Source organism: Lampetra fluviatilis, chromosome 71, assembly GCF_964198595.1.
Source record: "Lampetra fluviatilis chromosome 71, kcLamFluv1.1, whole genome shotgun sequence".
Taxonomy (NCBI): Eukaryota; Metazoa; Chordata; class Hyperoartia; order Petromyzontiformes; family Petromyzontidae; genus Lampetra; species Lampetra fluviatilis.
This window is the reverse complement of record NC_136345.1, coordinates 1,068,548-1,082,192: the sequence shown is the minus strand read 5'-3', so window position 1 is coordinate 1,082,192 and position 13,645 is coordinate 1,068,548. Positions and strand designations below refer to the sequence as shown.

Sequence of the window (13,645 nt, the reverse complement as noted above, 5' to 3'; positions counted from 1 at the left end):
TGTACTAAGCGATAAGAGTTGTGAGAAGCTAAGAGGTGTGCGAATACAATTTATGAGTTCTGAGAGTAAGTGAGGAGCTGTGAGCGCAATCGTGCACCGCCGGAGAGAGCATGAAGCAGTGGAAAGAGCCTGAACCAGCGCAGCGTGAAGAAAGGGCGGGAGAGGCACCACAGGGGGCTTGCGCGAAGCTGGCAGCTGCCGCCAAGGGAGAGAGCACGGAGCAACGAAAAAGAGCCCGAATAGAGTAGCAAAGAGGTAAAGTGTCAGCACTTGCGAGAGCACCGAGGGTTCGACCCACACACACACCGACGAGCACCAGCTGGGAACCAAGACAAGAGTGAGGAACGGCGACCAGCGGACGAGCTGCGAGCGCAATCGCGCACTGCCGAAAGGAGAGCACGGAGAAGAAGAGAGAGAGCGCGTGACCGGCGCAACCGAGGAAAAGTGTCGGCGCTGGCGAGCAGAGGACGAGCTGCGAGCGCAATCAGGCACCTTCAAAGAGGAGCAACGTGCCTGCAATAGAGAGGCCGGCAGCTGTAGCCAAGAGAGAGAAAGCTGTGTGTGTGACACACACAAACACACACACAACCCACTGCCTGGCAGGGAACTCCTTATCTCAAAAAGTGGAGCACGGAAACAATACACCCACACACTCACACGTAACGCACATAGCGAAACTAATAAGATTGCTCCTAAAGTTATCCTTGTGTTTCAAAAAGGGTGGTTATCCAAAGTGGGTGCGTAAACTATTAGCTGATGGTGGAAAGCATTGCTGCCCATTGAGTTACGTAGATATGGTCGTTTAGAAGTATTTTAGTCATTCTTGTTGTTAATTGCATAATCTGTACCAATGAATTAATTGATGAAACTAAACATTTATAAACATCTATGTTTCGAATCTACACACAAACAGGGATACTATTGTGTTAAAATCTTTCTTTTGATCACATAATCCTGCCCGCAAATTTATTAAAGCCCTTAGCCAATTGATGAACATTTATTAGACAAACAGACACACTGCCGCACACCCTTGTTCCAAGGCATTTCGTTAATTGCATAATCTTACCAATGAATTCAGCGAGGTCTACTTTTGCTTTCGGGACATGTTTCTTTATTATTGTTCGTATGAATATTGTCTCATAATTTTAAAGGACTTTTTCCTATCACCGTAAATTCTCATCTTATTCTGAGGAATGAGCCAATTGTTGTTTCACAGTTTAACAAACCTAATCATTGAGGGTTAAATGTACGGATCAATGAGGAGGACATCTCGAGGAGTAATGTGTTGATAATTCCGAGCATAAGTGTTCACATGTTACAGTGTTTTTAGATATTAAAGTTGCTTAATACAGAAGAGTCTGAGTGGTGCCTTTCTAAATTCATGCATAATAGTCTTGGTGAGATCTGAATTTTGAGACCTGACATAAACATACTAAGACATAATCAGTAAAAGTTCAAGCGAGAATCATTGTATTATCCTGATTGATAATACAACCCTAGACAACGAAGCCGAGCCTAATTATCCAAATTACATAATTAATAATAATTACATACACTTATATAACCTAAAACAATCACACCTTCGTAATTAGCAGAATTGGCATAATTACATACGTTAGTATAATTTCGGAAAAACTACACATTTAAATGTTTTTATTTAATTATAATAATTTTTTTAATTTTCCAAGACCGAATATATACAACAACATTCTGCCGTTTTTGCGTGCAAAAATCTCAATACCGGTTCTTGGCATGCAGTTAAACAGTACGTATTCATCTCAATTTCAATAGATTATCTAATTAGTCTTGGGCAGTAGTAAATAGTTTAGCGCAAAACTTCAACGTTATCAAAATCAAATAAGTGACCTTATTGGCACCCGTATTCTGCTGCTGCCGACAGTTGTGTTTGGGAGTATTTCATATTATTTGTTATTATAGTCTCATGTATGAGTGTCTTGATGAGAAGAGGATTTCTGTGCGGGCTGATGGTGTGATTCTGCATTCAGATAGGCGTCAGTGCGCGTTTTCTTCTGTGTAAACGCCGTGTTATTTTTCCATTTCGGCCGGGCCCAAACGGAATATCCAGAAATGGGAGAGCTTTATCAACCTTCTTCCATGGTGAACTGGACAGATGGGTTTTGCAAGTTGAGATGGTTTATAAATTAATGAAGTGTATCTTTACCTTTCGGCCAGACCACCAATGTGTCATCTACATATCGAAACCAAACAGAGGGTTTTAGTGCGCTTGAAGCTCGTGATTTTGCTTCAAAGGCTTCCATGTACAGATTCGCAATTGCAGGAGACAAAGGAGAGGCCATTGGCGCTCCTTTATTTTATTACAGAAATCACCTTTCCACAAAAAATAGGTGTTCTTTAGATAGTGCTCAGCTAGTCATGGGATATCTTTGGGTAAACCTATGTTAGTTACCAGAGTATCGAGTAATTTAATTTACTCGTTCACCGGAACCTTTGTGAACAGAGAAGTGGCATATAACTTACTATACTATCATTAGGATTAAGGTTAATATCTTTAATTATATTTACAACATGTTCTAAGTATTTAATGGATAAAGAAGTCCTGCCAATGTAGGGCTGTATTTGTTTTGTTACATCTTGTGCTATTTTGTATATGGCAGTTTTAATGGGACATCAGGTTTGTGACTCTTTGGCCACCCATCAAGTCTTGGTGGGTTTGACGCCCTTGGTTTGGTCAGGTATAGCTCTTCCTTGAGAGTTAATGACTTGATTACCATTGCAGTCGTCTTTGGCATTGGTTGAGTCTCGTAAAATTTTAAGGTAGGTACCTTCATCCAGTAAATCTCAGATTTTATTATAATTCTCACGAGGATTTACAACTGTTGATAGGCCCTTATCATCAGCAAGAATTTGGATATATTTATTTGCGCTCAATTCTCTTAAGGCGTTTGCCTCAACGAGACGAATATTTGTTTTTGGCAATGTACTGTTCTCAATTATTTTGGTAACCTCATGCCTAGTCATCTCAGCTTGATTGTGGGAGATGTCTAAATACTGATTCCACTGCAGAAAATATCTCTCAACAGGGATTGTACGTGGGGTAACAGAAAAATTAATAATTTTAGATAGGACTATCATAGTGTTTAATTCATAATGACCAACATAAACATGGAAGATTCCTCCCTAAAGAGAGTTATGAGACGCGGTGTAGATTTTCTGTGTAACCAAGCAAAATAAGGACAAGTAAAGAGTTGAGACTAGGTTAGAGTTTCGATTTAAAGCTTTCGTGACTGCAGGGATTCATCTTCTTGGTTCTTTCGGTAAAGTCACGTAGAAGGGAAATAATAAAATAATAAAAATAAAACATAATAAAATAATTCTCACGACGTTTCGGCCACAACGCAAGCAGCCGTCCTCAGGTGAAGAACAGGTCTGTCGGAAATACAGCGTCTGAATGAGCACTAATTTCCTCTTGATATGCAAATTCCTTTGTCAAGGCGCCCTTCCCCCTCCAACCCAGCTTAAATATACGCTGCCAAGCATGGTGGTGCTCGTTCAGACACTGTATTCCCGACAGACCTGTTCTTCACCTGAGGACGGCTGCTTGCGTTGTGGCCGAAACGTCGTGAGAATTATTTTATGTTTTATTTTTATTACTTTATTATTTCCCTTTTACGTGACTTTACCGAAAAAACCAAGAAGACTCGGTTAGAGGTTACGGTTCGGGCAGGAGCGCTTTGACCAATTTCATCACCCCTATCAGTAGGGACAGTCGTCTCGGTACAATCAAAACAGGTTAAGAACTTATGGATGAATGGGTATTTAATGTCTTTACCTTAAAATATTGGCACATTATGTCGCGCTGCTTGTTGAATGTCTTGTTTGCTTCTTCTTGACCACGTTGTGTCTCTGGCTTGCGTATTTTAAAGCAATGCTCCATGTAGTCGTCAGCAGTGCAAGGGTATCCATTCAACTCCAATTTCAGTATGAAGTCGCGTACGCAGACGATGAGGGATGGGAAGTACTTGTCCAGATCCTTTGGGTTGTCTTTATGAGATTCTACCGTTGTTTTGACGTACTGCGCAACATCCTTTGCATACCTGGATTAGGGTCGGAGTCAAGAACATTTAATGTAGCAGTGCATCGTACCTTTTACAGAAACGGAGTCATTTGAGATCAAGATAAAAGTTCTGAAAATACAATACATTTGAAAATACGCCAGTTAAACTCCTCAAAGCCTTTCCACATATGAGGAATGTAGCATTCTGCACATAATTTAATCATTCTTAAATGAAAAAGGTAAATGTGCAACTTTTAAATTCATTCCTCACACAACTGCTGTGGAAGGGATTTCACTGGACGTAGCTCTGGAGGATGTTTGCTTTATTCTTCAAGGCTGATGAGATATGTTGGAAGGGGTGGGAATACTCACACTTAATTCACTACACGCGACCTGCAGCTCAGCTACCTGTGGTGTTACCCATTCGTACTGCTGGGTGCACAAAGGCAGTGGAGCTGATTAAATAAACTCGCCCATTGTTTCAAATGCCACACAGGTAGATGAAATCAAAACAAGGACGTCTATATAGTCCAGTGTGCTAACCAATACACAGAGGCAGCTCTATAATTGAGATCAGGTTTTCCTCTTTTTTTCTGGCAACAAAACAGGTGTTAAGATCGAGATTTGAAGTTTTCGTGACTGCAGGGATCCACTCTTTGGTCCTTTCAGTAAAGTCACGTAGGTATAAAATAAAATGAATTAAATCACGACGTTTCGGGCGCTTGTGTTGCACCCGAAACGTCGTGATTTAATTTAGTTTATTTTATACCTAAGTGACTTTACCGAAATAACCAAAGAGTAAGGTGTTAAGATGTTAAAACACCAAACTGAAACCTTTAACGAGAAAAACATGTCTGTATTAACCACAGAATGCAAACAAAACACATACTCTGATAATATTTGGATTGTCTTTGAAACTGATTAGTCCACACCAGAGACAGCTTTCTTTTGAGCCTCGTCTCAAACGGTGTTAGACCAGAGGACGCCAAAAGGCGTACAGCACAAAGACAAGCTGTATCAGTTTCAAGGACAATGCATATATTATCAGAGTATGTTTTTGTTTGCAGACATGATTCCTTGTAAAAGTATTCTTTGGTTCTTTCGGTAAAGTCACGTATAAAGAAAAAATAATAAATTAAATAATATCATACGACGTTTCGATTGCAACACAAGCAATCATCATCAGGTATAATGAAATAGCGACATAAAATCTAACCAGAAAAAATTATAGACAGACATATAAGCAGACAGATATCACCAAGACACACAGAGCGGGCAACACAGGTACAGAGAGGGGTGATCGTCTCTGTGGGGTGGCCTTAAATAGACAGAGGGGGGCGGAAGCAGCGAGAGGGAGGGGTTAGAGACAAAATTTACATGTCAATGAGTACAAAAAGAAGTGAGCAGGCTTAGGGAGAGAAAGAAACACACTCAAATTAAATAACCTAGCAAAGTATCGAAATGTTATGTAAAACGACACAGAGAGTCAGTCAACACACAATTAACGCATAGCCTGGTCGATTACGTATTTCAAAGATTGCTAAGTTAGAATTTAAGTGTGAAAATTCCAAAGAAAGACAAAACATAAAAACAAGAGGGACGGAGACACACAGACAGAGCAGAACCTAAGAACGACAAAAAACGAGTGTAGACAGAAAAAATTACAATAAATAAACAGGCAGAGAGAGAGAATAAAAAAAAACCCAGAGAGAGAGAAAAAAGGTAAACTTGGAACTTATACCTGATGATGATTGCTTGTGTTGCAATCGAAACGTCGTATGCTATTATTTAATTTATTATTTTTTCTTTATACGTGACTTTACCGAAAGAACCAAAGAATAATTCCTGCAGTCACGAAAGCTCCAAAGTTAAGATCCTTGTAAAAGGTTTCAGTTTGGTGTTTTAACATCTTACCACCTGTTTTGTTGCCAGAAAAAGGGGAAAACCTATTATCATGTTTTGGTAATGGCAAAGGAAGTCCCATGATGTAGCTCTATAATTGCTAATTAACTTCATTTAAATGATATTTACACATACATAACATCTGAAACCATGTTCTCCAATAAACTAAATATTTACAACTTACTTATACTTTCAAACATCACTATTGTATCATTTAATCTGAGTCAATGGAGCAGATGCGTTTCTGCGAAATACGGAAGAGCTTTATGACGAGCTTGAATAATTGATTTGGTTTATTTGCCAAATAAAGGTAGAGTAAATGTAAAAACTGAGGGAAAGAGTAACTAACAGAGCACGTTGATGACGAAAGCGTCCAAAGGTACGGGCTCAATGGCTGCATCAGTTACCACGTGATCTGCGATTTCATTGCACTCTTTCGTTTGAAAAACATGTTTAAAATTTAAAAATATGTATTTGCTTCAATGCATAAATTTTAAAGAAATTAAATGTATTCACATTATTTAAAAGAACGTCCAACGAAGAGTGTAACGACATTAACAGCAGACAACGTGGTAAGCTGATGCATGTAGATTCACTCCAGAATGCCTTAAACATTATGGAAAATATCTACATTAGATCACACAGGGGTTCTTTCACAAATATCACTGGTGTTATATACAAATATTTACTACCACCCCTTAGTTGTTTTGCTCCATCTGACCCTTTTTTGTGCTACTATGCTGCCTCCTACTGTAGCTCTTTTCCCAGACATTGTTTTACAAATAACTCTCCCTTGCGTGTTGTTACTGTTGTTGATATCAATCTCAGCCAGGCACTGCCTTCCTTTCTGTTTTCATTTTTACTCGTTTGCTGCTATCTCTTTCCGCTAGCCCTCCAATAACTTGTTAAATATTCCCCTTGATCCTAGATGACGGCCGGGGATTCCAGTGAAACATGTTCGTGACTATCAAATTCCTATTATGTGTGTACTTCGAGTGTGTATTGTTGTTGAAAAGCATAAAAAACTACAGATATCTTTTCCTTTCGTACGGAGAGTTAATTAGTGAACAAACAGATCTACATTTTCTTGGTTCTTTCGGTAAAGTCACGTAGAAGGGAAATAATAAAATAATAGAAATATAAAACAATAAAAATTCTCACGACGTTTCGACTGCAACACAAGCAATCATCATCAGGTGTGAACTCCAAAGCAAGAAAATAAAAAAGTGGCGGTTTTTCCTAACGTCAGCACCACAGACAGCGATTTGGCAGTTGGCCAGATGGACGAGTCCATCTATGTTCGGGAAAAGAGGAGGGGGGAGCAGAAAATGGAATGCGGTCTGAAAGTCACTGTAAGCGTGAACACAATCAATTAAGACCCGAAATGGTTTATCAAATCCTTCCAATGATTGCTAAGCCAGAATCCATCTTCTCGGTTGAAATTGTCTCTGTGTTTGTATATGTGAATAGCCTCATGAACGAACCTCTCATGGTAGCCAGATGGCTTGCAAAAAACCTGTCTTGGAGAAATCAATGTCATGTGAGCCCACTGAATTATAACAGTGATCTGCCACTGCCGAGGTGTTGGTCCTTCCGTGTTTTAGGTCTGCTTTGTGCTCACGGATGCGGTCAGAGACATGTCGTTTGGTTTTTCCAATGTAACTACTACCACAGAGGCAACTCAGTTTGTAAACGCCAGGGTATTGTATGTCCGGAATCACATATTTTACAGACGGAACCAGATCACGGATTTTATGTAATGTGTTGAATAGGACCTGGATCTTGTGTTTATTCAAGATTTTGGAGATATTTTTTGTGATGCCTGCAATGTAGGGTAAGGTGATAGTTTTGAATGGCTCCTCAAGAGGGTCCTTCTTCATGGTTGGAGTGATGGCTTTGCGGATTGTGTAGTCGGAGTAACCATTAGCCTTTAGAACTTGGTGTACGTGCTTGAGTTCACTGGCAATGTGTTCCTGGTCAGAGATGCATTGGGCTCTATGGTGCAAAGTCTTGGTTATGGAATTCTTCTGGGATGGATGGTGGTGGGAATCCGATTTCAGGTAAGCATCCGTATGGGTAGCTTTCCTGTAGACAGTGGCTCATTGAACCATCAGGTTTCTTTTGTATTAGGACATCCAAAAAAGGTAGCTTGCCATCTTTTTCGACTTCCATGGTAAATCTGATGGTTGGGTGTATGGAATTGATGTGGTCGAGGAATTGGTCTAGAGTAGGCTGGCCATGTGGCCAGATGACAAAAGTGTCATCCACGTACCTCTTCCATAAGGTTGGGCGCAAAGTGGCAGTCTGGATGGCGTCAGTCTCAAATTTCTCCATGGAAACGTTGGCTACAACCGGAGATAGGGGGGAGCCCATTGGGGTGTCCTCAGTTTGTTTGTAGAAAGTTCCATTCCAAGTGAAGTATGTATTGGTTAAGCAGTGTCTAACCAAGGGGGGTACCTCAATGTTCAGTCCTTGATGAACCAAGTCTTCAATGATTGCGATGGTGTCAGGTACAGGAACTTTGGTGAATAAGGAAACTACATCAAAACTGACAAGCAGGTCGTCTGGGGACAGGGAAATACCCTTGATTGTCGATACCAGGTAAATAGAGTTTAGTACGTTAGGAAAAACCGCCACTTTTTTCAAAATTTCTTGCTGTGGATTTCACACCTGATGATGATTGCTTGTGTTGCAGTCGAAACGTCGTGAGAATTTTTATTATTTTATATTTATATTATTTTATTATTTCCCTTCTACGTAAATTTACCGAAAGAACCGAAGTTCAGAGAAACGTCATTGATTTGAGATGATTTTACAACACTAACTTGGTTACAATTCTAGAATAGATTGACAAAAAGCTTTTTTTGTTAATTATAAAATTCGGCGATGATATTACGTAAGACTAGCAATTATACAGTTCCTCTCATAATGTTGAACAATTATATTCTCATTCATAATAAAATCATGAATGTGTTAGGTAAATCAATGTCATCTGACCTGTTATGGAATGGCTGTATTACTAATGAGGCGAAGGCGACAGCAGAGAATATTTGTTTTCTTTTCCAGGTCAAACACTTTTTTTAAAATGTAACTTTGAATACATATAATTGCCCTACAACGTATCTCAAATTCGTCCACAGCTGGGAAGCTCATCTTCTTGGTTATTTCGGTGACTTTACCGAAATAACCAAGAAGATGAATCCCTGCAGTCACGAAAGCTTTAAATAAAAAAAGAAGACTCATCTGCACATTAACATAGCCACCTTAGCGTGATCGCCATGGAGGCTGCTCACTGATCTTAAATTAACATGCTAATTTTTACCTGGCAGCCCTTTATTGGTGGAAAACCCACCACCATCGCGGGCACCGCGATGGTGGTGGGTATAGACTTTCAAGCTTACCCCACATTTCAGCTTCAATAAGTGCTATTGTGCCTACAGTACATATGAGATGACAAGGTGAAATATTAGAGGTCATCAAAACCAATACCATTGATGCCGCAGCACTCTGCTTCCTTTTGAATAAATGAAGTATTTATTGTAAAGTCGACTCGTCCTTTACGGACAAAAGTTAAAGTATTCTAACAACTGGCTTTAGGTCTCTCCTTGGTCGCCAACCACTTGCTGCCACACCAATGCCTGTCTTGGTAACCTGCTTCATCTTGCACGTCCTACTCGCAACTCTAATCAAAGGCCAAATTATTTCTTAAGTTATGAATTCAACTCGTGTGTAGGAGCTAGGTGGATTATTGAATTACAAGCATGTAAAAGTTGGTGATGATTTGGGGAGGCTGTAACAGTGGATAGAGCATGGCTAATGATGACATGGGAGGTATGATAATTCTATGACCCAAATATTCTCATCTGGAGATGTGCATCACAGAGATTGATGCCATTTATTCAACCTCTTCCCAGAGCCCATTGCTAACTCTGATTATAGCCTAGTTTAGGCCTCGTAGTGGCTACCTTGATCTGGGCCCATAAACCCATGGAAGTATATTGCCTCTCTGCTTAATGTGTTGCTATGTGAGCAACCTATCGCTCTGCGAAGGATACTGTAGCTGCTCCAGGCCGGAGTGGTCCAGAGTCCCCACGGTGTTGTAGACCAGGATGTTTGAGAGCAGCACGGCCATGACGAACAACCAGATGTCATGCTCCCCATTGGCCTGTGGAAAAATGAACGTCTTTTAAATTATACACCAATATAACTTACCCCTGCACTTATTCTCCAATGTCTTGGTGTCTGTGCTTTTGTTATTGCTGATTTAGTGCATTAGTGTTGCCTCCAAGGTCTGTTCAGTGCTGTTTTTATTCTTCTCTCATGTCTTCCATTCCTTCTTGATCTATTATTTCATGACGAGCTGATGCAAAGGTGCTTCTGCGTCCTCTTGGGTCTTCTACGCATCGTTTCAGCATTATATGCATCAATGTATATAATATGGTGTGTTAATTATATCCTTATGATTATGGTTGTATATTGTACAAAGATCACGCTATATATGTAACTTAACACTTGCACCTGTTTTTTTTACTTAGCTAATGTTATAAATCTAGCTTATGGGCCCTTGGTCTCAATGTTTGAGGACGTTTTAAGCAAAATGTGATATCTAATTGCTAAATTGGTTTTTGAGAATTGTTCTTCAAATGACAGGTGTGCTAAAACAATATGTCGTGCTTTAAAACACTTGCAGACATGTTGACTGTATTGTGTGATGAAGGGATACACAACAACTATTTGGCCAGATAAATACTGTAACTAGCCTAGCCAAAAATAAATTATGCCTCGTATCTTTGCTCATTCCCAAGCTTAAGAATTGAGCCAGCACTGCATTTGGATTGAATCTTGAGTCCCTGTCAGACAATCAGCGTCATCTCGCTCGTAATTATATGAAGAAAAATATCGTGATATTTCATTTCTTGGCTGAAAAGTATGTACACAAATGAGAAAGTAACCAGTGAAAGGATACGAATGAGAATAGGTTTTTCACTTTTTTTTTGCAACAAAAACATGTGTTAAAATACATATTCTTGGTTATTTCGGTAAAGTCACGTAACTTTACCGAAAGAACCAAGAATATGAATCCCTGCAGTCACGAAAGCTTAAGATCAAAATGTGTTAAGATGTTAAAACACCAAACTGAAATCTTTTACAAGGAATCATATCTGCATTAACCACAATACTTGTGGTCAGAATGCAAACAAAATAATACTCTGATAAAATATACATTGTCTTTGGAACTGATTGGTCCACCCCAGAGACAGCTTTCTTTCGAGCCTAGTCTTAAACGGTATTAGACCAGACGACGCCGAAAGGCGTCCTCTATCTCTAGTGTGGACCAATCAGTTTCAAAGACAATCCATATATATTATCAGAGTATGTTTTTTGTTTGCATTCTGACCACACGTATTGTGGTTAATGCAGACATGATTCCTTGTAAAAGGGTTCAGTTTGGTGTTTTAACATCTTAACACCATTTTTGTTGCCAAACAAAAGGGGAAAACCTATTCTCATATTTTGGAACTGGCAAAGGAGGTCCCAAAGGATAAGAATGTTAAGAATGAATATGAAATCAATATACACAAATCCACCATCACTAAATTTAGGTGATATCACCATGGCACTTATGCTAATACAGGTACAGTTTGAGGCCACATGAAGTGTTTAACTTCACAAGCAGGAGGTAACTGAGAAGGCTGACAGATGCACCACCTGTACTCCGCACTGCCACCATGTGTTTAGTCACCCATCATGATGCTCACTGTTGTGAATATGCCTTCGCCCTCCGTGGTTGCTGGAGGGCCAACCTCCTCCAACTGCCTGGTAGAGTCCTTCACGAGTCCCCACCACAGAGGTAAATATTTACTCAGCTGGTACATTTCAGCGGCAAGTTAAATCAGCTCAAAATCGTTCCATAATACAACGCCCCATCTTTCTATAGTCTACGCTCTGCTCATTTAGCCCCCTTTATCAAGCCACACAGAAGCTGCTTTGGCATGCAGTGGCTGGCCATGAGGGCTACATGGCCCTACCAATGCAACCTTCTCTGCCAAAGGGGCTCACTAATGGGGTTGTCCAGACGGTTCAAGGATTTCTGCACTCCTCGCACAAGTCCATTCAGCTCAGAGTCCTTCTCACAAACACCAATCAATTCAGCTCCAGATCCTCGTGTAACTCTGATCCCATCAGCCCACATCTTCTCTCGTGCATGTTACAACTGCTTAGTGCACTCTAGCCAGATAAACAAGAGCAAACTGGGAATGTCATTAGTTGATGCACCTATATTCTGGAGTCACTTGTCCTCTCAACCGAATTCCAATCAGATCTAAGTTTGAAAAAAACATGCATGAATGGACTTGACAATTTTTTAAATAAAACATTTAGATTAAGATTTTATACTAGCTGCATTAAGCCATTCATTTTGTTCAATTTTTTTCATCGACTCTATGATCCTAATCTCCAGACGCATGCTGCGTCATCAACGGCAAAGCTAGCAGTGGAGGAATTTGTCTTTCTATGGATCCATACAGACTATTGATGAATGACGTAGGACTCATGTCATGCGCTGAATTGGCCTGACTTCAAGAATAATTAACGGTTTGAACTGCATTTGGTCCCAAGGACATTGATCAACCAGGTATAGTGTTAACTGTTGGCCGAATCTCTGAGGTGCGTTACATTTCTAAGTTTGCCAAGTTTGATATCTGTTTTCTTTTTTCTCTCTATCACCTTTTTTTTCCTCTGTAAAATGTCACCCTCACCCTCTCGCCCGTTACGGCAGCACCCCCTCCCCCCTCCTCGGATTTGCCGAGGTCACCCACCCCTACCCTCTCTGCGATTACATTTACTTGCAAATTCCATCCCAAGTCCCGCCCACTTACCATTGGGTTGTACCCACCACAAACGTATATAACCTTCGGTTGCAGTAGCTCTCTCACTACATTTAATCCTCAGCAGTGCGCCTGCTGTATTGTTTCACCTGAAGACGATGGCTTGTGTTGCTATCGAAACGTCGTGATTTATTAGTTATTTTTTCTATTTACGTGACTTTACCGAAATAACCAAAGAGTAATAATTCCAGTAAACTGCTCACTTAAATTGGTGGTTGATGTTTGAAGCAGACAGCGGTCCTCAAAAGAACGCCATCTCTATAGTCACCCCCATGATACATGGATCAAACACATTAATTGTGACGCTGAAATTGCTCAAGAGCAGTTTTGTGAATGCTGTCGCAAGAGGTCACATGATTGGCGCAACAGTCCATTGCTAACTTCGTGATTATTGATTGGTTGAATTAGCAGGTGCAATGCATTTTCAGTGTGGAAGAGAGTAGGGACACAGGAAATGAGAAAACATTATCGAGACCTGTGATAAAGAGTGATAAAACACCTCCAGGACAGCCTGAGTTATATGAAAATTTTTATTATGGAAACTGAACCATTATAACCCCCCTATGATATTCGTATGAAACTATATTTGACAAATGCCAGCCTTGTGGGTGGATGGCAATTTCCACATTGTATATGGCATCCAGGTAGCGGAAGGTGTCTACAGATGAGGTTGATAGAGCACATACGGCATTGACTACACTCTTGAGGTTGTTTGAAGTCCAGGTCTTGCCATTTAGTCTGACAAATATGCTAGGCTAAATCCAGACACTGATAGGGCTGGTTATGCGGGGTCTGCAGTGAGATAAATACTTTAGACACT

At 40.2% G+C, this 13,645-nt stretch overlaps 1 protein-coding gene across 1 annotated transcript in view; it reads right to left on the bottom strand.

Annotated features, from left to right (window-relative positions):
• The window catches only part of LOC144952998 (guanylate-binding protein 1-like), a 93,434-nt gene that overhangs the window by 47,527 nt on the left and 32,262 nt on the right, over window positions 1-13,645 (bottom strand). Inside the window, exons 7-8 of the mRNA XM_078883481.1 lie at window positions 9,994-10,103; window positions 3,812-4,076 (exon numbers count right to left, since the gene is read on the bottom strand). Of these exons, the coding sequence (XP_078739607.1) occupies window positions 3,812-4,076; window positions 9,994-10,103 (375 nt within the window). The remainder of the gene's footprint in view (window positions 1-3,811; window positions 4,077-9,993; window positions 10,104-13,645) is intronic.